The sequence below is a fragment of the Oncorhynchus keta genome, unplaced genomic scaffold (assembly GCF_023373465.1).
Source record: "Oncorhynchus keta strain PuntledgeMale-10-30-2019 unplaced genomic scaffold, Oket_V2 Un_contig_37_pilon_pilon, whole genome shotgun sequence".
Lineage (NCBI taxonomy): Eukaryota > Metazoa > Chordata > Actinopteri > Salmoniformes > Salmonidae > Oncorhynchus > Oncorhynchus keta.
This window is the reverse complement of record NW_026287438.1, coordinates 239,744-266,874: the sequence shown is the minus strand read 5'-3', so window position 1 is coordinate 266,874 and position 27,131 is coordinate 239,744. Positions and strand designations below refer to the sequence as shown.

At 41.8% G+C, this 27,131-nt stretch overlaps 1 protein-coding gene and 1 pseudogene across 1 annotated transcript in view; both read left to right on the top strand.

Moving 5' to 3' along the window:
- Positions 1 to 844: 844 nt before the first annotated feature.
- Positions 845 to 4,690, top strand: LOC118382099 (short-chain dehydrogenase/reductase family 42E member 1-like; annotated as a pseudogene).
- Positions 4,691 to 5,213: 523 nt separating this feature from the next.
- LOC118382100 (Wilms tumor protein 1-interacting protein homolog) overlaps positions 5,214 to 27,131 on the top strand; it is a 44,798-nt gene continuing 22,880 nt past the window's right edge. The window contains 1 exon segment of the mRNA XM_052508648.1: positions 5,214 to 7,187. Within this exon segment, the coding sequence (XP_052364608.1) occupies positions 5,672 to 7,187 (1,516 nt within the window). The 5' untranslated portion in view covers positions 5,214 to 5,671.

Sequence of the window (27,131 nt, the reverse complement as noted above, 5' to 3'; positions counted from 1 at the left end):
CTCCTTTACAACTCCGACCTGGCCAAGATAAAGCAAAGCAGTGCGACACAAACAACAACACAGAGTTACACATGGAATAAACAAACATACAGTCAATAACACATTAGAAAAGTATACATACAGTGTGTGCAAATTAGGTAAGATTAGGGAGGTAAGGCAATAAATAGGCCATAGTAGCGAAATAATTACAATTGAGCAATTAAACACTGGAGTGATAGATGTGCAGAAGATGAATGTGCAAGTAGAGATACTGGGGTACAAAGGAGAAAAAATATATATAACAATATGGGGATGTGGTATTTGGGTGGGCTATTTACAGATGGGCTATTTACAGGTGCAATGATCTGTAAGCTGATGCTTAAAGTTAGTGAGGGAGATATGAGTCTCCAGCTTCAGTGATTTTTGCCATTCGTTCAAGTCATTGACAGCAGAGAACTGGAAGGAAAGGTGGCCAAAGTAGGAGTTGGCTTTGGGAGTGACCAGTGAAATGTACCTGCTGGACGCTTGCTACGGGCGGGTGCTGCTATGGTGACCAGGGAGCTGAGATAAGACGGGCTATACCAAGTAAAGACTTATAGATGACCCGGAGCCATTGGGTTTGGCAACGAATATAAAGCGAGGGCCAGCCAACGAGAGCATGCAGGTCGTGGTGGTGGGTGGTATATGGGGCTTTGGTGGAAGAACAGATTGCACTGTGATAGACTGCATCCAATTTTCATTGTGAATAAGAATTTGTTCTTAACTGACTTGCCTAGTTAAATAAAGGTCAAATAAAAAATTAAAATAAACATTCTCTACCCTGTCAATAAAGAGGAGGAGTTACCTACTACGTCAAAAGTGTAAAGTAGGAAGTTCGCGTAGCCCATCCACTGACACGTCATGAAACCGCTCGCATGGAAGTTGTTTGTAAAATAGTAACAGCCTGTCACACCGATTAATTCATTCAAGCACTGATGCTGGACAAACGATAAGGTTGCTAAATTAAAACGTCAAGGTAAAATCCTGTTTTCAATTTAAATTAAAGTGTTTGCTGTTCAATAACTTAGATAACAGCCTGTATACTAGTAGAAGATGGCAGCGACCTGATTGATACAGTACAGGTTTACACAACTGTCATTGTCGTACTCATATGTAGCTGTAGCTAAACTAGTTTGCATCAAATGTTGCGTTCATGACCCAAATGTAGCCAAACGTCAACGTAGCATTATTAGTAATAGGCCACAATCTTACAAGTATGGCAACAGTGGACGTGATGAGTTTGCAGGTTGTTGGTTGTTATACATTTCGGCACGTGTCTCTTTTACAAATGTAATACTTTAATTCATGTTCTCGCTGATGGTACTGTGTGGTGTTATTTCAAGTATATTGAACTTCAAGTTTACTTTTCAGAGAAATGGTGAAGGCGCGAATATGCACGTTTTTGATGACCGGTGGCAGTGGATACTTTGGTTTCCGGTAAGCCCATCAAAATATAAATATGCCACCGCCTGTACATAGTCTTCATCTTATCAATACAGAAGAGAATTTGTACATTACCAAGTGAATGTAAAAATAATTCGGTAACGGTAGTCCTAAACCCCACTAGGGGGAGTTATCATACCAGTTATTCTTATGCTGTTATTCACTGTAGTCTATTTATTCTGTGTTACATACCAAAGTGGCAGAAGTGAATCCCTGCTTACAACAAATTGTTGTGACTTACTAATGGTAGTGTCATAAGCATTGCTTAACTTGGACAGGAGCTCACCGGAGCTGAGTACCGGTACCTCAAATGTTCTACTGCTTAAGCTCCTGTTCCTCTTATAGAATATTTGCTAAAAAAAGTATTGTGGAGCTCTTGCACCTAAATATAAACAGTATTGGCACCCAAAATGAGTACCTGCACCTATTTCAGTGCAAATCAAGCACTGTTCATAAGAAGGCTAATGACTTTCCTATTTCATTTTTTAGTGTTGAACTGAACATTCCTAGAATATCCCTCACTACATGTGTAAGGCTTCCCTATATCCAATATTCCAGATTAGCATTTGCACACCAGTATTTCTACTTGCACATCTTCATCTGCACATCTCACTCCAGTGTTAATTTGCTAAATTGTAATTACTTTGATACTATGGCCTATTTATTGCCTTACTTCCTCATGCCATTTGCACACACTGTATATAGACTTTCTTTTTTTCTATTGTGTTATTGACAGTATGCTTGTTTATTCCATGTGTATCTCTGTGTTGTTGTTTGTGTCACACTGCTTTGCTCCATTTTGGCCAGGTCACAGTTGTAAATGAGAACTTGTTCTCAACTAGCCTACCTGGTTAAATAAAGGTGAAATAAAAAATGTAAAAACAGGATCACTTCACTTCACTTCTTAATTTCTTACAGCCTTTCCTGCTCACTACATAAAAAGGAAGATGAAGTCATTCTGTTTGATATGAGCCCACCCAGCCTAGAGGTTCCAGAGGGCATTGTGTTCCTAAAGGGAGAGATTTGTGAATATGCTCAGGTGGAGAATGGCGGTCACTGGCATGGACTGTGTTTTCCACAGCTCCTACGGCATGTCTGTCAGGGACCAGCTGAACAGGAAGCTGATTGAAGAGGTGAATGTCCAGGGCACAGAGCATGTCCTCAGGGCCTGTGTAGAGGCTGGAGACTCCAGGCTCGTCTAAACCAGCGCCTTCAACTTAGTGTTCGGAGGCCAAGACATTGAGGGTGGTGATGAAAGCCTCCCCTACCTACCTCTCCATCTCCACCCTGACCACTACTCCAGAACCAAGTCGGAAGCTGAGATGGCCGTGGTGAAAGCCAGTGGTACAGAGCTGAAGGACGGGACAGGTGTTTTGAGGGCCTGTGCTCTGCGTCCAGCCGGTATATACGGGCCTGGCGAGCAGAGGCACCTGCCCAGGATCGTTGGGTACATAGAGAAGGGGATATTCAGGTTTGTGTATGGAGATCCAAGAAGTTTAGTGGAGTTTGTCCATGTAGACAACCTGGTGTCTGCACACGAACTGGCTGCAGAGGCTCTGATGTCAGAGCACCAGCACCCCTCTGCTGGACAGACATACTTCATCTCAGACGGAAGACCTGTCAACAACTTTGAGTTCTTCAGACCTCTGGTAGAGGGTTTGAGTTACTCTTTCCCGAAATTATGTCTAGCCCTCTCTCTAATTTACTTTGTTGCATTCCTCACTGAGATGATTCACCATCTCTTCGGCCCGATCTATAACTTCCAGCCTCTGCTCACACGCACAGAGGTGTATAAGACTGTCGTGATGCATGATGAAGCCCAAGGCCAAGCTGGGTTATGAGCCCTAGGAGTATAACCTGGAGGAGGTTGTGCAGTGGTTCAAGAGTAAACCTAGGGGTTCACTTCTCCAGCGACTGATGCTAGATGTTCTTCTATTAGTAGCTCTGGCCCTCTCATACCTCCCAGTGGTTGGCAGTTAATCAGCAGGCAGTAATAAAGTGATACATCTCAATGGCACATTTTAAATGTTGAAACTTGTTCTATACTAGTGGTGATTGATTGTTTGGTTCTCCTTTTATTAATTACAATGTACAGTTTGTAATAAAATAAATAAATAAATATTATTAACCAGAATTAGACCTGTTCAAAATAAAGACCACATTCCCTTAATAAATGTCCATGAATGTGTTTTGTGTAAATTCCAACAATAGATGTACCTTGTTAGATATAGTATAACTAACTTTAGTCTTATATTGACAATTGTTGGACACAATGCATTTTGTTTTTGGCAGGGTTTTTAAAGCCAGAATGGAATGTTTGTTTTAATTTGTGCCTGTTCATGGAAGTACCTGACCATAGTCCACTAGTCAAATGCAGTATTTACATAAGGATTCTCTAAACTTGATTATGTATAAGAGACATCTCTTGGTGCAGATGTCTGTTGGTACAAACAACATTTGGTCCCACTTTAAATAAAGTACAACTTATAAAGGTTTTTTAAAGCATACATAAAGACTTCATAAGCACTACATAAATGCTTCAAAAATCATCTATAAGCATATGTCATAAAGGGTGATATAATTCCCACTGTAGGGTGAATTATGTTTATACACCATTTAAATTGAAGCTTTATTTAACTAGGCAGGTCAGTTAAGAACAAATTATTATTGACAATGACTGCCTATCAAGGAACAATGGGTTAACTGTTTTGTTCAGGGGCAGAACGATTTTTACCTTGTCTGCTCCGGGATTCGATCTAGAAACCTTTCAGTTACTGGCTCAACTCTCTAACCGCCCTGATGACATACGCTTATATATGATTTGTGACGCATTTATGTAGTGCTTATGAAGCCTTTATGTATGCTATATAAAACCCTTTATAAGTTGTACTTCATTTAAAGTGGGAACCAACATTTACTTTGGTTTTGTTTTTACATCTCAATTGAAGATGGTAATAAGAAATATGACGAACAATGTATTGTAATGTTTAACAGAAGATTTGATGTTTATTTTATACTGTGTAACTTGGAAATGTTTCATGATGTCAATGTGTGATATTTTATCAGTCCTGCTGCTGAATTCCTAACCTTTCTGATTGTTTTGTGACTAAATCCTAATGGGGATCAATAATTTGGTGGTATTTATAATAACATTTTCTATAAGGGATATTTTTATTTTATTTTAGTTGGATAATGTTCTCATATTATAGAATAAAATTACATGACTGACCAGCTTGTGATTTGTGTTTCTAATGAGTTGCACAAAGTAATAAGCTAACTTCATTATACATTTGGGACAAGTCTTAGCTTAATCATCACATATTATATAAACTTTTTTGTATCTTATAAAACGTCAATGTTTTTGAGACAATGCAAGAGCTGCATAATCTTGGTGGCAAAAGCCCTATCAACAGACAGACAGAAGAGAAGCCTTCCCTGCATTCGGCATCTAAACTGTAATACATTGTGTTCAGCATCCTCTACAAACAATCCATTCTAAATTCAGTGAAGCAGTCCCGAAACCGAAAAGGCCAAATGAAATTGGGCCAGGTGAGACTAGTCCTTTGTGCAGTTTTTTAAAAGTCTGAGATGAATACAGCCGTACTCTCTAGGGACTACTCTTTTTCAAACTCAGGCACCCCCTTGCTGAGTTGGTCGCAATCATTGTTTCGCTCCAGCATTAACCACATTCCAGAGAGGCGGAGTGCACCCCGTCCACTTCCTCGCATTCCTTCTCCACAAACGAGTCCCTTGCGCTAAATTGTGTTTAAAACGTGTTTTGGCGCACTCTGTATCTTTTAATATGTAAGATGTGGCTGTTAGTGGTGTATTGCAATATTTTCTCAACCTCAAATTTACATTTGAGACTATTTTGGAAAACTGGAGAAAAACTGACAAGGGAAATTCCTCCGCGCAGCGCGCCATTGACTGTAAAGACCTTTCAACTTAACAAAAACTGAAGTTGACAAACGTATCCTGACGTTGAAACTTTGTTGTAAGGGTTTATATTTTCGAAGAAAAAGATCATGCACTGCTCCGAGATTTCCAAGCACGCTGGCCGTTCAGCAAACAGGCGACGATGCCTGGATTGAGCCTGCGTTTTGTTATGATTTCCAAGTGAAATGCAATTACTGCTATCTCTCACTCGGTAGTCGGTTTGTGGACTAGTGCGCTTTTTCCCTGAACTTGTTCGTCGCCTCCGGAGCAAACCATGGATCACTATGAGGAAGATTTGGGACTCCGGGCGAGTAAATTAATGGAGGACCTTTCCTTATATGAAGCATACAAGGATGGAATGTACAGTTCAAGGAGAGACATGGTTATCAACCCCGATTTGGATTTTTCGTCTCCAACGATACCCGTGCAGAAAAGTAAGACAATGAATGGCAGCTCTGCGCCTCACCAACAGATACACAGCGTTGAGAATTACATGTCTGGGAATAAAGTGTACACTGCGGCTCCCGTGCGCCCCGTGAATGGCAACAGAGCCGTTCCTGTGGATTATTGCACCCCTCAAAGAGACACAGTCTTTCCTAATGAAGATAGCTATTGCACCAAATCCGAAATTGCTTTGCCGTGTTATAGCGGCGCGTCCGAGCGGCACAGGCGGTACTCATTGGAGGTGCAGGGGCATAGGTACAGCACTGGTAGCGCGTACGATGGAGTGGTTTTGAACAAGCCAGTACCCTCACCTGGCAACAGATGCAACAGTATTTGTATTACCACCAACAACGACGGCAGATACAATGCAACCAGCCCGCGGTCCAGTTTCGTATCCTCCCTCTCCTACCAGGAGCAAAGCAAACATGCAAGCCCGAGGTCGAGCATCAGTAGCCCGCGCACGAGTCTGTTGGTACCCGGGCAAGACAAGTACACTAGTCCCAGGTCCAGTCTGGTACACTGTGAAGGGAGCAGTGCCCTCAGCCCCCGGTCTAGCTATGCAAGTACAGCCAGCGACACAAGTAAACATTCCAGCCCAAGGGCCAGTCTGAACAGCTATGACTGCTGCAGTAAGCCCAGCAGTAACCGCACCAGCGGCATCAGTATGGGCTACGACCAAAGGCACATCAGCCCCAGGTCCAGCACAGCGAGCCAGTATTCTTGTACCACCAGTCCACGTTCTAGCTATTCAGATTCGCGTTACATGCCTGCGGGGAACCATGATCTGGAGGGTGCAGTTTTGCATGGCTTGCCGGTGGCCAGTCCCCGGTCAAGCATCTGCAGCCAGGACGGGTGTGCAAGACCCGGGACAATAGCTAACTGCGTCGTTAGTCCCCGGTCCAGTATCTCCAGTCACAGTTCTAGAAGTTCCCGGAGCTCCAGGGGATCTATGAGCACCTACCCAGATCTCCAACTGCCTTCACCCAGGTCCTCAATGCTGGGGACTGGTTTGCAGGAGGACATACTAACACAAGATTGTGGCGATACCAACGGTGTTCATAGTCGTATCCATCTCCAAGCGCTCTCTGGGATGCCAGAGGCCCTGCCACAGCATGCACCACAACAGTCAACCCAGGCAGGGATGAACACAGAGGTGCCCGCTGGATCACCATCTTCTTCCTATGGGCTCCATACGAAAACTCCAGCCTCAGGGCAGAGGTTTAAACTACCTTACCAGGTGACCCCATGCCGGGAAAGTGGCCCAAGCCAAGCAGAAAGGAGTCTGGAAGCACTCACCTTGGAGCTGGAGAAGGAGTTAGAAATGCACATGAAAAAAGAATACTTTGGTAAGTGTAACTCCTCTTATGAACACTGTTGATTATGAGGAACACTATGAGAGTGCAATGAAGTGAGAATAAAGCTTTAAAGTGGAAAAACAAAAAATGAAATGAAACAATATTTTGATTGATCTTGGCATATCTTTTTTTAGACTACTTGTAAACTTATGACAGCTCCCTAAACATGTCTCAATAAGAATTAGGCTATTCTTACACAAAGTCAAATGAATTAGTCAGGTAAAAATGTAAAAGGGCCAGACTACATCCTCCACATTCCATGTGTTTGGTGGTCTGATAATAACCCTCATGGTTATGAACTTGAACTCTGGTGCCCTGTGGTCCATACATGTGTGAAAGATAAGTCAATTGATGGGCTTCACTGGGTCACTTCATCTTCAGCTGGGTCACTAACCTCATTATAGCTGAGCACATGTTCATTGGCACAACACAGGTCAGGCCATGGAGATTTGGAAACATTTTCAATCATAACTCCTCTCATTTTATTGCTAGACAAAAACATCTCATCACCTGTTCTAGTTGATTTACCTAATAAATATTTTCCCTGTGATAATGTGTTTACACTGGGGATAATTTGAGTTTATTTGAAGCATGGGTTTTACTGAGAGTAGTGCAAAAACGAACATACATTTTTCAAGTTTAAGAATATTACCTTCACATTACATTTTGTGTTGTCATAATATTTGGTGTGTTTGGTATCGTGGGAGGCTGAGGCGGCGTTAGGCTAACTGGAGCATTAACTGAGTGATTAGGCCCATTTTGTCCATGGAGCCAGCTGACCACTGATTGGTCAAATAGTGTTGTGGCCTGGCCACAGCAGCCCTGCCACTGATCAATCAGAACTGGCTGGTGACGCCTGAGGTAGCCCTTTGCCTCAGGTCCTTGGGTGTTTTGTGAGGTGAGGTGGGGGTTGGGGGAATGTTGTCCCGAGGGCTACTGGGGATCCTTTTCATTATAAAATCACAGTCCTGATCATCATATCCATACCTTGCACAGCAAGTGTAATAACAATAGTGTAAGAACATAGTAATAACAGCCTAACTACATTACATATTGACATAACTGAGGGATTTTCGTATGTGTAACAAGTCAGGTGTTATTAATTGTTGTTACTCATGTTACTACAAAGCAGCTATTTTGTAGTGCTAAGTAAATCCATTGTTTACAATTCCATTGTAGTTGTGGAGCTTGTACATTTTGTCTATTAATCGTTATGCTGTAGTTAAAAGGGGCCGTTGAACATGACTTCAGCCTAGCTTCACTGAGCTTTGTTGTCATCTCATCTAGTGGCTGGTTGCAACCTTAACAACTAACATGTATTCTATAATGCCAACAACGACTCCCTCTGTGGCAGATAAGAGTGGCTTTTGCAGGAAAATACACATTTCTGTTTTGGCAGAGCAAACGTTTACACAGCGCTGAGTAGGACTGAATGGAACCTTCTGTTCTGTCCCAGGGAGCGGAGTAGATACCCTTCAGTGATTCAGTGGTCTTGCTGCTTGGTGAAAACGCCCAGCCATACAGCCAATGCAGCGGGCATTCTCTGAAAGACTTCTCTTTCTGCCGTTTCTCTCTGTGTTTTCCTCAAGATGCATTTTTTTCTCCATGAGTGCTCTGAGCTGTAACTTTTTTGCAACATATTCCCTCCCTGAGACTTGAAATCATTGTTTTTGAAGGGGTAAACTCTCCCCTCCCACAGGAAAAGAAGGGAGAATCTATTCACCTATTGAATGTGCTGATGGACAAATGGCTGCAGTCTGAGAACAGAACAGTGGTTTGATTTTGTTTTCCTCCAGTGCGCTAGCTGGCTCAGAGTGACGCTGAGACGGCTGTTCATTTTTCACAGAGGAGCAGGTGAGAGCTGTAGAATGTAGCAGACAGAAGCCCCTCACAGTACGCTGGGCAGAGAGAGAGAGAGACACACGCGCACACTCACACACACACAGCTCTGTTTCCGTGGCGACAGTGGAGAAATTGATCGCCCGGGCTTTGAGGTCTGTGCTGTCACACTGCGTTGCTCTGCTCTCTGCCTCGCTGCAAGCCCCTGTGTGGCCTCTGTTTGTTGTGGTGGCGAAGGAGCTGTGAATCAACAGCTGGCCCGGGACCGACCAGCATTGAGGCTTCCAGAGCAAAGCGGCCCCGCCCCCAGCTTGCCCCCCGCCCAGCCCCCCCCCACCCCCCCACCCGCGAAGCCCTTCATTAACCAGACAGTGGGGAGTCGGGCAGCACCAGACACTTGGCACACGATCTTGGCTCGCAGGCCAGACATGGCGGTCGGGGGTCAAGTCTGATCACCTGCTCAGAATAATAATGACGGTATAGTAATGCTACATGGTTGACTCAGAAAGGGTTTGGTCAACTTTTACCATGTTGGTGGTGGTGTCAGTCACCCCAACTCTCAACTCTCGCTGCAGCCGCTCTGGAGGGCAGTCTGAGCTACAATGTATGGCTTAGAGCTAAATGGAGCAGATACAGTTGCTCTTTTGACAAATACACTTATGAATACACAAAACACATAGGCAGCCAAATGTTTTAGGATCATTGGTAACTCTTGTGTCAGTTGATATGTGAACATAGCTCACATTAAGGATACATGTTCATGATGCATTAGCTTAATCACAAATTCACTCTCATTAGTGAAGTGTGAGTATTTTAGCTCCCTATCATGAATATGGGAAGTGTTTAGAGTGCTGCCATTACCATTCCAACAACAGACCATGAGTAGAGAGAACAAACACACTGTCCCTGGCCTGCCTGAACAACAACAGAACACAGCATAATCACTTAAATATTGTGAGAGATTTTCAGACAGCGTTTCTGCCTCATTTCCAGTTTTATGCCATTTCTCAAAATCTAGGTTTTGGACAAACATTGCAGGCAGCTGTACATCAACATAATGATTTCAAGTACACAAACAAATTGAATGTTACTATTTCTTATTAGTTCCATTCTTGCTTATGTAGCCTAATAGTGTATTTCACATGTCCCCAACAGTGGTGTACTGCTATTCTTTTTCGGCAAGGGAGCGCAAAAAAAACATGTAAATGACATTATTTACTCAATCAAAGTTTGTACCCACAGATGTAGCCAATTTAATGGCCTATCATTATAGAATATGCATAAAATGCATTATCCAATTGCAACATCTGCCTTTGCCTAACCATATGGTGCAAAATAAAATGTTCTATTTTTAATACCCTCAAACACAAAGTTAGGCATAGGCTACCTCATTTCAAATAGGCCATCATCTCTGTCCATCGTGAATTATTATTCTTCACATTTTACAGCTGAAACGTCCGAACTGCATCTCCATGCCAATCATTTGTTTGATCTCAATCAGTTTCATGGGAATATGGTATTAGAGCTTCTTGAATTAGCCTACGGTTTTATGAGCCAATTAGAGTAGATTGTGGTAACTATTAGCCTACTGTTTTATGAGCCAATTAGAGTAGATTGTGTTAACAAACTATTAGCCTACTGTTTTATGAGCCAATTAGAGTAGATTGTGTTAACAAACTATTAGCCTACTGTTTTATGAGCAAATTAGAGTAGATTGTGGTAACAAACTATTAGCCTACTGTTTTATGAGCCAATTAGAGTAGATTGTGTTAACAAACTATTAGCCTACTGTTTTATGAGCCAATTAGAGTAGATTGTGTTAACAAACTATTAGCCTACTGTTTTATGAGCCAATTAGAGTAGATTGTGGTAACAAACTATTAGCCTATTGTTTTATGAGCCAATTAGAGTAGATTGTGGTAACAAACTATTAGCCTACTGTTTTATGAGCCAATTAGAGTAGATTGTGGTAACAAACTATTAGCCTACTGTTTTATGAGCCAATTAGAGTAGATTGTGGTAACAAACTATTAGCCTACTGTTTTATGAGCCAATTAGAGTAGATTGTGGTAACAAACTATTAGCCTGTTTTACTTAGAGTTTTATATTAGCCTACTGTTTTAGCCAATTAGAGTAGATTGTGGTAACAAACTATTAGCCTACTGTTTTATGAGCCAATTAGAGTAGATTGTGGTAACAAACTATTAGCCTACTGTTTTATGAGCCAATTAGAGTAGATTGTGGTAACAAACTATTAGCCTACTGTTTTATGAGCCAATTAGAGTAGATTGTGGTAACAAACTATTAGCCTACTGTTTTATGAGCCAATTAGAGTAGATTGTGTTAACAAACTATTAGCCTACTGTTTTATGGGCCAATCAGAGTAGATTGTGGTAACAAACTATTAGCCTACTGTTTTATGAGCCAATTAGAGTAGATTGTGGTAACTATTAGCCTACTGTTTTATGAGCCAATTAGAGTAGATTGTGTTAACAAACTATTAGCCTACTGTTTTATGAGCGAATTGGAGTATATTGTGGTAACAAACTATTAGCCTACTGTTTTATGAGCCAATTAGAGTAGATTGTGTTAACAAACTATTAGCCTACTGTTTTATGAGCCAATTAGAGTAGATTGTGGTAACAAACTATTAGCCTACTGTTTTATGAGCCAATTAGAGTAGATTGTGTTAACAAACTATTAGCCTACTGTTTTATGAGCCAATTAGAGTAGATTGTGGTAACAAACTATTAGCCTACTGTTTTATGAGCCAATTAGAGTAGATTGTGGTAACAAACTATTAGCCTACTGTTTTATGAGCCAATTAGAGTAGATTGTGTTAACAAACTATTAGCCTACTGTTTTATGAGCCAATTAGAGTAGATTGTGGTAACAAACTATTAGCCTACTGTTTTATGAGCCAATTAGAGTAGATTGTGGTAACAAACTATTAGCCTACTGTTTTATGAGCCAATTAGAGTAGATTGTGGTAACAAACTATTAGCCTACTGTTTTATGAGCCAATTAGAGTAGATTGTGGTAACAAACTATTAGCCTACTGTTTTATGAGCCAATTAGAGTAGATTGTGTTAACAAACTATTAGCCTACTGTTTTATGGGCCAATTAGAGTAGATTGTGGTAACAAACTATTAGCCTACTGTTTTATGAGCCAATTAGAGTAGATTGTGGTAACTATTAGCCTACTGTTTTATGAGCCAATTAGAGTAGATTGTGGTAACAAACTATTAGCCTACGGTTTTATGAGCCAATTAGAGTAGATTGTGGTAACTATTAGCCTACTGTTTTATGAGCCAATTAGAGTAGATTGTGGTAACAAACTATTAGCCTACTGTTTTATGAGCCAATTAGAGTAGATTGTGTTAACAAACTATTAGCCTACTGTTTTATGAGCCAATTAGAGTAGATTGTGGTAACAAACTATTAGCCTACTGTTTTATGAGCCAATTAGAGTAGATTGTGGTAACAAACTATTAGCCTACTGTTTTATGAGCCAATTAGAGTAGATTGTGTTAACAAACTATTAGCCTACTGTTTTATGAGCCAATTAGAGTAGATTGTGGTAACAAACTATTAGCCTACTGTTTTATGAGCCAATTAGAGTAGATTGTGGTAACAAACAATTAGCTTACTGTTTTATGAGCCAATTAGAGTAGATTGTGGTAACAAACTATTAGCCTACTGTTTTATGAGCCAATTAGAGTAGATTGTGGTAACAAACTATTAGCCTACTGTTTTATGAGCCAATTAGAGTAGATTGTGGTAACAAACCATTAGCCTACTGTTTTATGAGCCAATTAGAGTAGCTTGTGTTAACAAACTATTAGCCTACTGTTTTATGAGCGAATTAGAGTAGATTGTGGTAACAAACTATTAGCCTTGTATTTTGTTTCAATCAAAGGGTATATCCTGCCTAGTGGCGCGCACTGTTGAGTTGGCGCATGTGGATTGTTTTTTACTTGTGTGAAGTGATAGTGTTCTATTTGTAACAATAGTAATAAGTGATGACTATTCGGTGTAGGCTACAGATCTTGATGAGATTTCATTTTAAGCAAGTGGAGTGCTCTTCGTAGTGTTGAAAGGAAAACGCCAGGAGCACACAATGATCTTAAAGTAGTTAAACCAACTTGTGGTGCTGAAGGATAGCTCCTCCAATTGGCCAGTTCAGGAACAATACTATGTGATATAGCTATTTGGTTATTGCCTAATGTAAAAACAAATACTTAGCTTAATATCATTGCACTGCTTGCGAGGAGAGCTTTATTGCGAGTAGGCATTTCATTGTATTGTGTAGCTTACATGCTCTATTATAAATGAACGTTGATTTGATTTGCTTGAACACAATACAATATACCCTATTACAGAATAAAAGAAAACAGAGAGGTGAACTATCAATTCATGTAATTTATTTGCATAGATTGAACATATTCATATCAATTGACCAAGTAGTGAACATAAATCATTACTATGTAGAATTTTTTAAACCACCATAAAATCAAGCTTTTAGTGTGATGTATTCATGCATCACAATAAACTATAACCTAAATGCATTATTACCTCAAACTTGGCCCAATTCACAGTTCCAATTGCCCATCCTAACATACCAAGCTAGAACGAGCCCTGTGTCTCAACTAATAGCCAATGTAGGCTAAGTATCCCAAGCAGGGCTACCACAACTTCCAGAGAAGGTCAGGCTCTCAGGCTTTGCGGTGGCCACTCTGGTTTGGGTGTCCTTGGCAGAACGTTGTTGCTCTAACCAAGTGGTCACATTTAGTTCTGGGTTCCACTGCGCAGAGGGGGTCCGTGGACTTTTATGAACATCAAGGCAGACACACACAGGGAAATGTTGTTTTTCAACGTTTTCATTGGCCATTGTGGTCCATCCTCCGACGGGCTTCCACAGTGCACACACACAGCTTATAGTTCTTCATCATTCTCACCACCAGAGAGAAGAAAGGGAACAAACCACCACTTACCTACCTCTAGGCTGCTATACATATTTATTTGGTTTGTCATTCTATCGTTTTTCATATAATTTTAGTGGTAATTAAATATAATTTATTTCAAATTTATCAGAATTAATTTTCCAGAAATAGTTACACCAGCTGCGTGTATTCTCAAATTGAAAAAATTGAGGGAGCGCCACTCCTTCATGCTCCGGCAGCACTACACCCCTGGTCCCCAAAGGTGTGGAACTCTCTGGGTTATGAGCAACATCACTGAGTGTGCTACTAACAATGAAGGGCAATGTTCTTTCTTCTCCAGATGTGTCCAGTGGTGTTGTCCTGTCCTGATCACACTGGACATAATGATTTCAATTAAGAACAAATTAGACTTTTCGTGCTTAGTCCCTTTCCCTCTCTAACCCTCTCCCTCCCTACATTTACATTTACATTTAAGTCATTTAGCAGACGCTCTTATCCAGAGCGACTTACAAATTGGTGCATACACCTTATGACATCCAGTGGAACAGCCACTTGCATCTAAATCTTTTTTTTTTTTGGGGGAGAAGGGGGGTGAGAAGGATTACTTACCCTTACTTACCCTATCCTAGGTATTCCTTGAAGAGGTGGGGTTTCAGGTGTCTCCGGAAGGTGGTGATTGACTCCGCTGTCCTGGCGTCGTGAGGGAGTTTGTTCCACCATTGGGGGCCAGAGCAGCGAACAGTTTTGACTGGGCTGAGCGGGAACTGTTCTTCCTCAGTGGTAGGGAGGCGAGCAGGCCAGAGGTGGATGAACGCAGTGCCCTTGTTTGGGTGTAGGGCCTGATCAGAGCCTGGAGGTACTGAGGTGCCATTCCCCTCACAGCTCCGTAGGCAAGCACCATGGTCTTGTAGCGGATGCGAGCTTCAACTGGAAGCCAGTGGAGAGAGCGGAGGAGCGGGGTGACGTGAGAGAACTTGGGAAGGTTGAACACCAGACGGGCTGCAGCGTTCTGGATGAGTTGTAGGGGTTTAATGGCACAGGCAGGGAGCCCAGCCAACAGCGAGTTGCAGTAATCAAGACGGGAGATGACAAGTGCCTGGATTAGGACCTGCGCCGCTTCCTGTGTGAGGCAGGGTCGTACTCTGCGGATGTTGTAGAGCATGAACCTACAGGAACGGGACACCGCCTTGATGTTAGTTGAGAACGTCAGGGTGTTGTCCAGGATCACGCCAAGGTTCTTAGCGCTCTGGGAGGAGGACACAATGGAGTTGTCAACCGTGATGGCGAGATCATGGAACGGGCAGTCCTTCCCCGGGAGGAAGAGGAGCTCCGTCTTGCTGAGGTTCAGCTTGAGGTGGTGATCCGTCATCCACACTGATATGTCTGCCAGACATGCAGAGATGCGATTCGCCACCTGGTCATCAGAAGGGGGAAAGGAGAAGATTAATTGTGTGTCGTCTGCATAGCAATGATAGGAGAGACCATGTGAGGTTATGACAGAGCCAAGTGACTTGGTGTATAGCGAGAATAAGAGAGGGCCTAGAACAGAGCCCTGGGGACACCAGTGGTGAGAGCGTGTGGTGAGGAGACAGATTCTCGCCACGCCACCTGGTAGGAGCGACCTGTCAGGTAGGACGCAATCCAAGCGTGGGCCGCGCCGGAGATGCCCAACTCGGAGAGGGTGGAGAGGAGGATCTGATGGTTCACAGTATCGAAGGCAGCCGATAGGTCTAGAAGGATGAGAGCAGAGGAGAGAGAGTTAGCTTTAGCAGTGCGGAGCGCCTCCGTGATACAGAGAAGAGCAGTCTCAGTTGAATGACTAGTCTTGAAACCTGACTGATTTGGATCGAGAAGGTCATTCTGAGAGAGATAGCGGTAGAGCTGGCCAAGGACGGCACGCTCAAGAGTTTTGGAGAGAAAAGAGAGAAGGGATACTGGTCTGTAGTTGTTGACATCGGAGGGATCGAGTGTAGGTTTTTTCAGAAGGGGTGCAACCCTAGTCTCTTCATTCATGTTAAACACTGTCCACATCCGTTTGAGAGGGCCTTTTACGATTTACAGCAACATTTATGGGAAATCATCTCAAGTCAACTTTGCTCAAAATGCCATGAACTTTTCCTTAGTTGTAGTAAGGGAATACCCCCCTGTATTGGACAAAAATGAATGGCATGTCATTGGCATCGGACAAACCATATACACATTGGCCAATACCACCCAATTCGGCGTTGATTCATCCAAAGTGTATTGCAAATGCCATATGGTAATTGCCAGTTGTAACACTTTAAAAATTCAACAGGGGGCAAATGCGCTCCACCGGGGTTTTTCATATTGGAGATGTAACCCAAATTAATGTCCAAAAGTAAAATTTTGAAAAATGAACTTTTTTCAAAAACTTATCACCCCTTAAAAAGTGCTTTCTGGACCGTTTTTCGAAATTCTTTCGATTTTTTTGTCAATTACACATGTGTAAGAACTGTATGAATATACTTTTGTCCAATTTTATTATCATAATTTTTTAAAAAAAAAAATATATGCGCATAAGGAATATGTTTTGTCCAATTCCAATATGATTTCATAGGAAGTCAAAGTCAAAAGTCAAAAATGTCAAAATTTTGTAAAAACTTCACACACCCATAAAAAAGTGCTTTCTGGACCGTTTTTCGAAATTCTTTCGATTTTTTGTCAATTACACATGTGTAAGAACTGTATGAATATACTTTTGTCCAATTTTATTATCATAATTTTTTTTTTTTTTTACATGCGCATAAGGAATATGTTTTGTCCAATTCCAATATGATTTCATAGGAAGTCAAAAGTCAAAAGTCAAAAATGTCAAAATTTTGTAAAAACTTCACACACCCTTAAAAAGTGCTTTCTGGACCGTTTTTTGAAATTCTTTCAATTTTTTTGTCAATTACACATGTGTAAGAACTGTATGAATATACTTTTGTCCAATTTTATTATCATATTTTTTTATATATTTTTTTAAATTGTGCATAAGGATTTTTTGTGGGCCAAATGACGTAAGAAATTTGACATGCTCAAAATCCTGCAGAAATGCAAAATTGACTGGCCTGATGAACTCGGGATGGCCGGGCAGTGATAGTTGTTCCTTTCCATCACTCGTTGTGTTGACTTCATCATGTCCATTTTGTGATGTTTTTTCACTATATAATCATATTGCAAGTGCACGTGCATTTGCAATATGTTTCAATGTGCATTTACCATATGAAATTTGACCTTGCTCAAAAATGCAAAATTGACTGGTCTGATGAACACAGGATGGCCGAGCAGTGATAGTTGTACATTTCCATCACTCGTTGTGTTGATTTCATCATCTCCGTTAGGTGATGTTTTTACACTATAGAATCATATTGCAAATGCACGTGCATTGTTGTGCAACTGGTAACCCAAAAATAAAAATATGGTTGTAAATGCATTTACCGGTCATTCTGATATTAATGCTCGCTATGGGAACACAGGATGGCCGGGCAGTGATAGTTGTACATTTCCATCACTCGTTGTGTTGATTTCATCATGTCCATTAGGTGATGTTTTTACACTATAGAATCATATTGCAAGTGCGCGCGCATTTGCAATATGTTTCAATGTGCATTTACCATATGAAATTTGACATGCTCAAAAATGCAAAATTGACTGGTCTGATGGACACAGGATGGCCGAGCAGTGATAGTTGTACATTTCCATCACTCGTTGTGTTGATTTCATCATGTCCATTAGGTGATGTTTTTTCACTATAGAATCATATTGCAAGTGCGCGCGCATTTGCAATATGTTTCAATGTGCATTTACCATATGAAATTTGACATGCTCAAAAATGCAAAATTGACTGGTCTGATGAACACAGGATGGCTGAGCAGTGATAGTTGTACATTTCCATCACCTGTTGTGTTGATTTCATCATGTCCATTTGTTTATGTTTTCTCACTTTTGCAAAGTCACTGTGCATTTGCAATATGGTTCAATGGGCAGGTACCATCACGAATTTGTCATGCTATAAAAATCCTGCAGGAATGTGAAATTGACTGGTCTGATGAACACAGGATGGCCGAGCAGTGATAGTTGTACATTTCCATCACTTGTTGTGTTGATTTCATCATGTCCATTAGGTGATGTTTTTTCACTATAGAATCATATTGCAAATGCACGTGCATTGTTGTGCAACTGGTAACCCAAAAATTAAAATATGGTTGTAAATGCATTTACCGGGACTCCTATTATCCATGCCCGCTATGGGAGTACCCTACTACGGCCCTCTATCTATGGGGGCAGTCCTGACTGCTTTATGGACTGTTTAAAATATTCTGATGGATACGCATGTTGTGCAACTGGTGATTGAAAATAGGCACCTGGTAACCCAAAAATGAAAATATGGTTGTGAATGCATTTACCGGTCATTCTGATATTAATGCCCGGTCTGATGGGAACACAGGATGGCCGAGCAGTGATAGTTGTACATTTCCATCACTCGTTGTGTTGATTTCATCATGTCCATTAGGTGATGTTTTTACACTATAGAATCATATTGCAAGTGCGCGCGCATTTGCAATATGTTTCAATGTGCATTTACCATATGAAATTTGAAATGCTCAAAAATGCAAAATTGACTGGTCTGATGGACACAGGATGGCCGAGCAGTGATAGTTGTACATTTCCATCACTCGTTGTGTTGATTTCATCATGTCCATTAGGTGATGTTTTTTCACTATAGAATCATATTGCAAATGCACGTGCATTGTTGTGCAACTGGTAACCCAAAAATAAAAATATGGTTGTAAATGCATTTACCGGTCATTCTGATATTAATGCTCGCTATGGGAACACAGGATGGCCGGGCAGTGATAGTTGTACATTTCCATCACTCGTTGTGTTGATTTCATCATGTCCATTAGGTGATGTTTTTACACTATAGAATCATATTGCAAGTGCGCGCGCATTTGCAATATGTTTCAATGTGCATTTACCATATGAAATTTGACATGCTCAAAAATGCAAAATTGACTGGTCTGATGGACACAGGATGGCCGAGCAGTGATAGTTGTACATTTCCATCATTCGTTGTGTTGATTTCATCATGTCCATTAGGTGATGTTTTTCACTATAGAATCATATTGCAAGTGCGCGCGCATTTGCAATATGTTTCAATGTGCATTTACCATATGAAATTTGACATGCTCAAAAATGCAAAATTGACTGGTCTGATGGACACAGGATGGCCGAGCAGTGATAGTTGTACATTTCCATCACTTGTTGTGTTGATTTCATCATGTCCATTAGGTGATGTTTTTTCACTATAGAATCATATTGCAAATGCACGTGCATTGTTGTGCAACTGGTAACCCAAAATAAAAATATGGTTGTAAATGCATTTAATTCTGATATTAATGCTCGTCTATGGGAACACAGGATGGCCGGGCAGTGATAGTTGTACATTTCCATCACTCGTTGTGTTGATTTCATCATGTCCATTAGGTGATGTTTTTACACTATAGAATCATATTGCAAGTGCGCGCATTTGCAATATGTTTCAATGTGCATTTACCATATGAAATTTGACATGCTCAAAAATGCAAAATTGACTGGTCTGATGGACACAGGATGGCCGAGCAGTGATAGTTGTACATTTCCATCACTCGTTGTGTTGATTTCATCATGTCCATTAGGTGATGTTTTTACACTATAGAATCATATTGCAAGTGCGCGCGCATTTGCAATATGTTTCAATGTGCATTTACCATATGAAATTTGACATGCTCAAAAATGCAAAATTGACTGGTCTGATGGACACAGGATGGCCGAGCAGTGATAGTTGTACATTTCCATCACTCGTTGTGTTGATTTCATCATGTCCATTAGGTGATGTTTTTACACTATAGAATCATATTGCAAGTGCGCGCGCATTTGCAATATGTTTCAATGTGCATTTACCATATGAAATTTGACATGCTCAAAAATGCAAAATTGACTGGTCTGATGGACACAGGATGGCCGAGCAGTGATAGTTGTACATTTCCATCACTCGTTGTGTTGATTTCATCATGTCCATTAGGTGATGTTTTTACACTATAGAATCATATTGCAAGTGCGCGCGCATTTGCAATATGTTTCAATGTGCATTTACCATATGAAATTTGACATGCTCAAAAATGCAAAATTGACTGGTCTGATGAACACAGGATGGCTGAGCAGTGATAGTTGTACATTTCCATCACTCGTTGTGTTGATTTCATCATGTCCATTTGTTTATGTTTTCTCACTTTTGCAAAGTCACTGTGCATTTGCAATATGGTTCAATGGGCAGGTACCATCACGAATTTGTCATGCTATAAAAATCCTGCAGGAATGTGAAATTGACTGGCCCGATGAACTCGGGATAGCTGGGCAGTGATTCTGGTTCATCTCCATGGCTCGTTAGGGTTGATTTCAGAATGTCACTTTTGGTGATGGTCCCTCTCCGTTTAAACATATTGCTAATGTACAAAAGTCAACTAGCAAGTCAGTGTCCATCAGTCAATTAGATGTCATTTTGACACCAAACTGATACCAATTGACACCAAACCCACTTTTTCCAACTCATTTAGAAGCCAACTATCATATATGTCAGAGCAGGCCCATAATTCACAGCGCCTTTAGTTTAAAACATAATAAAAACGTAAAACACATAGTTACGTTCTAGCTGCGGGTCCAGGTCAGACATTATGTGAAGGCCTATGTGAGGCGACCCCGAATCCCGAGTTTCGGCTCGATAGGTCCTTCGGTGCCCGAGTAAAACCCTAATTGGTGCTGAAAATCCACTTTTTTCCATGCCTTGCTATGGGGTCCTTGAATGAGCTATCGGACCGAAACGTTGGGGTCCGTCTCTATGGGCCGAGCCGGTTCCAATGCACCTAGTCTTGTGTCTCTGAGACTTTTCTAAATGTCGCCATTTTCGTAATGGTCAAAATGAATTGAAATCATTGCAAATGTACGAGGCTATTTCTCGGTCCGAGAACCTTCTAGAGCCACCTAACTCACCACGCACTATCGACCCGAGGTCTAGAACAGGTTTCTAAAGTTTCGGAACTCTAGGTCTGACGGTTCTTTTTTAGCTCGAACAAAGCTAACTATTGGAGGCACTGTCTGTCTCTACAACCCCCAATACGTCCCTCCTTCCAAGTTGTGTGTCTGTGTGATTTAGTTTTCCTTTGAAATTTTATGGGAAAAATGACTGATTTACAGTTCATGGGGGTTGCCTAATCACACATATGAAGTTTTGGACAGATCTGACTTTTTAACCCCTCGAAACAGCCCCTGAGACACCAATTAAGGCACTTCCGGTTGGCACAGGAAGCTATAAGTCAACACATATCCTCACTGGGCTATGCTTTTACAGAATCCTGTGTTTTAAGTCCTTACGTTAAGAATTGACTGATTTACACAGGGTTGAATGCACTATGTCTATCAAACTGCAGGCAGGTAATGGAAAAACACTTTTAGGGTGATTTTAACCACTTCCGGTTGGTCCAGGAAGCCTAGAATCAACACAGGTAGACCTCATACTGGCCTGATGGACTGTTATCAAAGACAGGTTCATACGGCATTCATAACCCATATAGACTTCAGGTTGAATTTAGGGGTGCAGGCAATGTATTCCTATGGGGAGAGAAGTCAATGCAAACTATTTGAAGTAAACACCTTCTTTTAACTATTAAGGGTTAATGCCACACGGTCAACGTTAGGCTTGCACGGATCGGAAGGACCTTAGGAACGTACCTGAGGTCGAATTGTGCTTCTCACCCTAACGGTTCTCTCACTGTCACCCAAAAGCAAATGACGTTGTGGGGCAGGCTTCATTTTGGGCCTACTTTTCTAATGGTCGCTGCGCTCAGACCGAGCGAGCTACGGTCAAGCGGGATATCTCGTTGAACTCGGCACGGCCTAGAGATTATGTTTATGCCATTGCCTGCTCTCTGTGTCTTTGAGAACCGCACTTTTTCACTCCATCCTTGCTGTGTGTGCGTGTGAGAGCTTTTCTTTGACATCTGTTGGGAGAAATGACTGATTTACAGTTCATGAGGGTTACCTAGTCACACATATGAAGTTTTGAAAAGATCTGACCTTTTTAACCCTTGGAAACTGCCACTGTGACATCATTAAAGGCACTTCCGGTTGGCACAGGAAGCTATAAGTAAACCCATGTCTTGATTGACATAGAAACTTACAGAATCCTGAGTTTTAAGTCCTTACGTTAAGAATTGACTGATTTACACAGGGTTGAATGCACTATGTCTATCAAACTGCAGGCAGGTAATGGAAAAACACTTTTAGGGTGATTTTAACCACTTCCGGTTGGTCCAGGAAGCCTAGAATCAACACAGGTAGACCTCATACTGGCCTGATGGACTGTTACCAAAGACAGGTTCATACGGCATTCATAACCCATATAGACTTCAGGTTGAATTTAGGGGTGCAGGCAATGTATTCCTATGGGGAGAGAAATCAATGCAAACTATTTGAAGTAAACACCTTCTTTTAACTATTAAGGGTTAATGCCACACGGTCAACGTTAGGCTTGCACGGATCGGAAGGACCTTAGGAACGTACCTGAGGTCGAATTGTGCTTCTCACCCTAACGGTTCTCTCACTGTCACCCAAAAGCAAATGACGTTGTGGGGCAGGCTTCATTTTGGGCCTACTTTTCTAATGGTCGCTGCGCTCAGACCGAGCGAGCTACGGTCAAGCGGGATATCTCGTTGAACTCGGCACGGCCTAGACATTATGTTTATGCCATTGCCTGCTCTCTGTGTCTTTGAGAACCACACTTTTTCACTCCATCCTTGCTGTGTGTGCGTGTGAGAGCTTTTCTTTGACATCTGTTGGGAGAAATGACTGATTTACAGTTCATGAGGGTTACCTAGTCACACATATGAAGTTTTGAAAAGATCTGACCTTTTTAACCCTTGGAAACTGCCACTGTGACATCATTAAAGGCACTTCCGGTTGGCACAGGAAGCTATAAGTAAACCCATGTCTTGATTGACATAGAAACTTACAGAATCCTGAGTTTTAAGTCCTTACGTTAAGAATTGACTGATTTACACAGGGTTGAATGCACTATGTCTATCAAACTGCAGGCAGGTAATGGAAAAACACTTTTAGGGTGATTTTAACCACTTCCGGTTGGTCCAGGAAGCCTAGAATCAACACAGGTAGACCTCATACTGGCCTGATGGACTGTTACCAAAGACAGGTTCATACGGCATTCATAACCCATATAGACTTCAGGTTGAATTTAGGGGTGCAGGCAATGTATTCCTATGGGGAGAGAAATCAATGCAAACTATTTGAAGTAAACACCTTCTTTTAACTATTAAGGGTTAATGCCACACGGTCAACGTTAGGCTTGCACGGATCGGAAGGACCTTAGGAACGTACCTGAGGTCGAATTGTGCTTCTCACCCTAACGGTTCTCTCACTGTCACCCAAAAGCAAATGACGTTGTGGGGCAGGCTTCATTTTGGGCCTACTTTTCTAATGGTCGCTGCGCTCAGACCGAGCGAGCTACGGTCAAGCGGGATATCTCGTTGAACTCGGCACGGCCTAGACATTATGTTTATGCCATTGCCTGCTCTCTGTGTCTTTAAGAACCACACTTTTTCACTCCATCCTTGCTGTGTGTGCGTGTGAGAGCTTTTCTTTGACATCTGCTGGGAGAAATGACTGATTTACAGTTTAGGAGGGTTACCTGGTCACACATATGAAGTTTTGGAGAGATGTGACTTTTCTAACCCTTCAAACAGACAGTGTGACCCAATTAAAGGCACTTCCGGTTGGCACAGGAAGCTATAAGTAAACACATGTCTTGATTGACATAAACACTTACAGAATCCTGAGTTTTAAGTCTTTAAGTTAAGAATTGACTGATCTATGATCTACACAGTGTTGAATGCACTATTTTCAAACTTTGAAGGTTATGGAAAAACTCCTTTTAGGGTCAATTAACCACTTCCGGTTGCTCCAGGAAGCTTAGAATCGACACAGGTAGACCTCATAGTGGTCTGATGGACTGTCATAGAAGACAGGTTCATAAGGCATTCATAACCCACATAGGCTTCAGGTTGAATTTAGAGGTGCAGGCAATGTATTCCTATGGGGAGAGAAGTCAATGCAAACTCTTTGAAGTAAACACCTTCTTTTAACTATTAAGGGTTAATGCCACACGGTCAAGGTTAGGCTTGCACGGATCGGAAGGACCTTAGGAACGTACCTGAGGTCGAATTGTGCTTCTCACCCTAACGGTTCTCTCACTGTCACCCAAAAGCAAATGACATTGAGGGCCAGGCTTCCTTTTGCGCCTTCTTTTTTCAAGGTCGCTGCACTCAGAGCGAGCTACGGTCAAGCGGGCGTCTCGTTGAACTCTGCACAGCCTGGAGACTATGGTGATGCCATTTTTTGTGTTGATTTCAGAATGCCATTTTGGTGATGGTCCCTCTCCGTTTAAACATATTGCTAATGTACAAAAGTCAACTAGCAAGTCAGTGTCCACCAGTCAATTAGATGTCATTCTGACACCAAACTGATACCAATTGACACCAAACCCACTTTTTCCAACTCATTTAGAAGCCAACTATCACATATGTCAGAGCAGGCCCATAATTCACAGCGCCATTAGTTTAAAACATAATAAAAACGTAAAACACATAGTTACGTTCTAGCTGCGGGTCCAGGTCAGACATTATGTGAAGGCCTATGTGAGGCGACCCCGAATCCCGAGTTTCGGCTCGATAGGTCCTTCGGTGCCCGAGTAAAACCCTAATTGGTGCTGAAAATCCACTTTTTCCATGCCTTGCTATGGGGTCCTTGAATGAGCTATCGGACCGAAACGTTGGGGTCCGTCTCTATGGCCCGAGCCGGTTTCAATGCACCTAGTCTTGTGTCTCTGAGACTTTTCTAAATGTCGCCATTTTCGTAATGGTCAAAATGAATTGAAGTCATTGCAAATGTACGAGGCTATTTCTCGGTCCGAGAACCTTCTAGAGCCACCTAACTCACCACGCACTATCGACCCGAGGTCTAGAACAGGTTTCTAAAGTTTCGGAACTCTAGGTCTGACGGTTCTTCTTTTAGCTCGAACAAAGCTAACTATTGGAGGCACTGTCTGTCTCTACAACCCCCAATACGTCCCTCCTTCCAAGTTGTGTGTCTGTGTGATTTAGTTTTCCTTTGAAATTTTATGGGAAAAATGACTGATTTACAGTTCATGGGGGTTGCCTAATCACACATATGAAGTTTTGGACAGATCTGACTTTTTTAACCCCTCGAAACAGCCCCTGAGACACCAATTAAGGCACTTCCGGTTGTCACAGGAAGCTATAAGTCAACACATATCCTCACTGGGCTATGCTTTTACAGAATCCTGAGTTTTAAGTCCTTACGTTAAGAATTGACTGATTTACACAGGGTTGAATGCACTATGTCTATCAAACTGCAGGCAGGTAATGGAAAAACACTTTTAGGGTGATTTTAACCACTTCCGGTTGGTCCAGGAAGCTTAGAATCAACACAGGTAGACCTCATACTGGCCTGATGGACTGTTACCAAAGACAGGTTCATACGGCATTCATAACCCATATAGACTTCAGGTTGAATTTAGGGGTAAAGGCAATGTATTCCTATGGGGAGAGAAATCAATGCAAACTTTTTGAAGTAAACACCATCTTTTAACTATTAAGGGTTAATGCCACACTGTCAACGTTAGGCTTGCACGGATCGGAAGGACCTTAGGAACGTACCTGAGGTCGAATTGTGCTTCTCACCCTAACGGTTCTCTCACTGTCACCCAAAAGCAAATGACGTTGTGGGGCAGGCTTCATTTTGGGCCTACTTTTCTAATGGTCGCTGCGCTCAGACCGAGCGAGCTACGGTCAAGCGGGATATCTCGTTGAACTCGGCACGGCCTAGACATTATGTTTATGCCATTGCCTGCTCTCTGTGTCTTTAAGAACCACACTTTTCACTCCATCCTTGCTGTGTGTGCGTGTGAGAGCTTTTCTTTGACATCTGCTGGGAGAAATGACTGATTTACAGTTCATGAGGGTTACCTAGTCACACATATGAAGTTTTGAAAAGATCTGACCTTTTAACCCATGGAAACTGCCACTGTGACACCATTAAAGGCACTTCCGGTTGGCACAGGAAGCTATAAATAAACTCATATCATGATTGGGGTATGCCTTTACAGAATCCTGAGTTTTAAGTCTTTACGTTAAGAACTGAGTTATTTACGGAGGGTTTAGTGAGTGTGTGTTATTTCAGAAAATCATAGAAAATCACAGAAATCTCGCAGAGCTCCGCAGCACACTTTAAAAAGATTCGTAAGAACAACCTGCAACTGGATCTGTAACCGTTGAAAAAAAAAACACCTATCCGTGAACATCACCAAGGTGTCGTTGTACGATTTCTCTTAAATGACGATAGATAAATGGCTGGTTCTTTTTTTATTGACACCGGAGGCTCCTTGACTTTGACGTGAAGTGGAAAAATAATTTCTCTATTTTCATTTTGGACCTTTAATCCCAGATAAATGGCCATAACTCAAAAACCGTTGAGGCCTAGACGCCATCTTGTTCGGGGCCAACTGCCCATTATGCCGCCCCTACGCTCACCGAGTTTCGGCTTCTAAATATTTTCAGTTTTCGAGATAAGGCCCCGTCGTGAATCGTGATGTTTTGTAGCAATAGCCATATGATTGCTTATGCCCTCTTGTGGGAATTTCCGGGACATGGGAAAAATGACATAAATCTTATTATTTTTGTAAAACGGAAACCGAATGTCCGACAACGTTCATTTGATGACTTCCTGGTAGGTCCGGCCCTGCCGCTCGGCCCGACGCCGTCCGCAAATTTTACAAACGATTTCGGACGTCTAGTAAGGGACCGTACATTTGCAATATGGACTTTCTCACTAACCATACAGGTACTGCCGAATTCTTCCCTTAAGGTATGCAAGTTCCCTATTCTGTTCAGTTTTTCCTGTCAAACTTTCCTTCCTCACGGCAAGGCTTCCACCTTAGGAGATTAAATGGACATGTACTGGGCGGTCTGCACATGGACATGTACCTGGCGGTGTGCACATGGACATGTACCTGGAGGT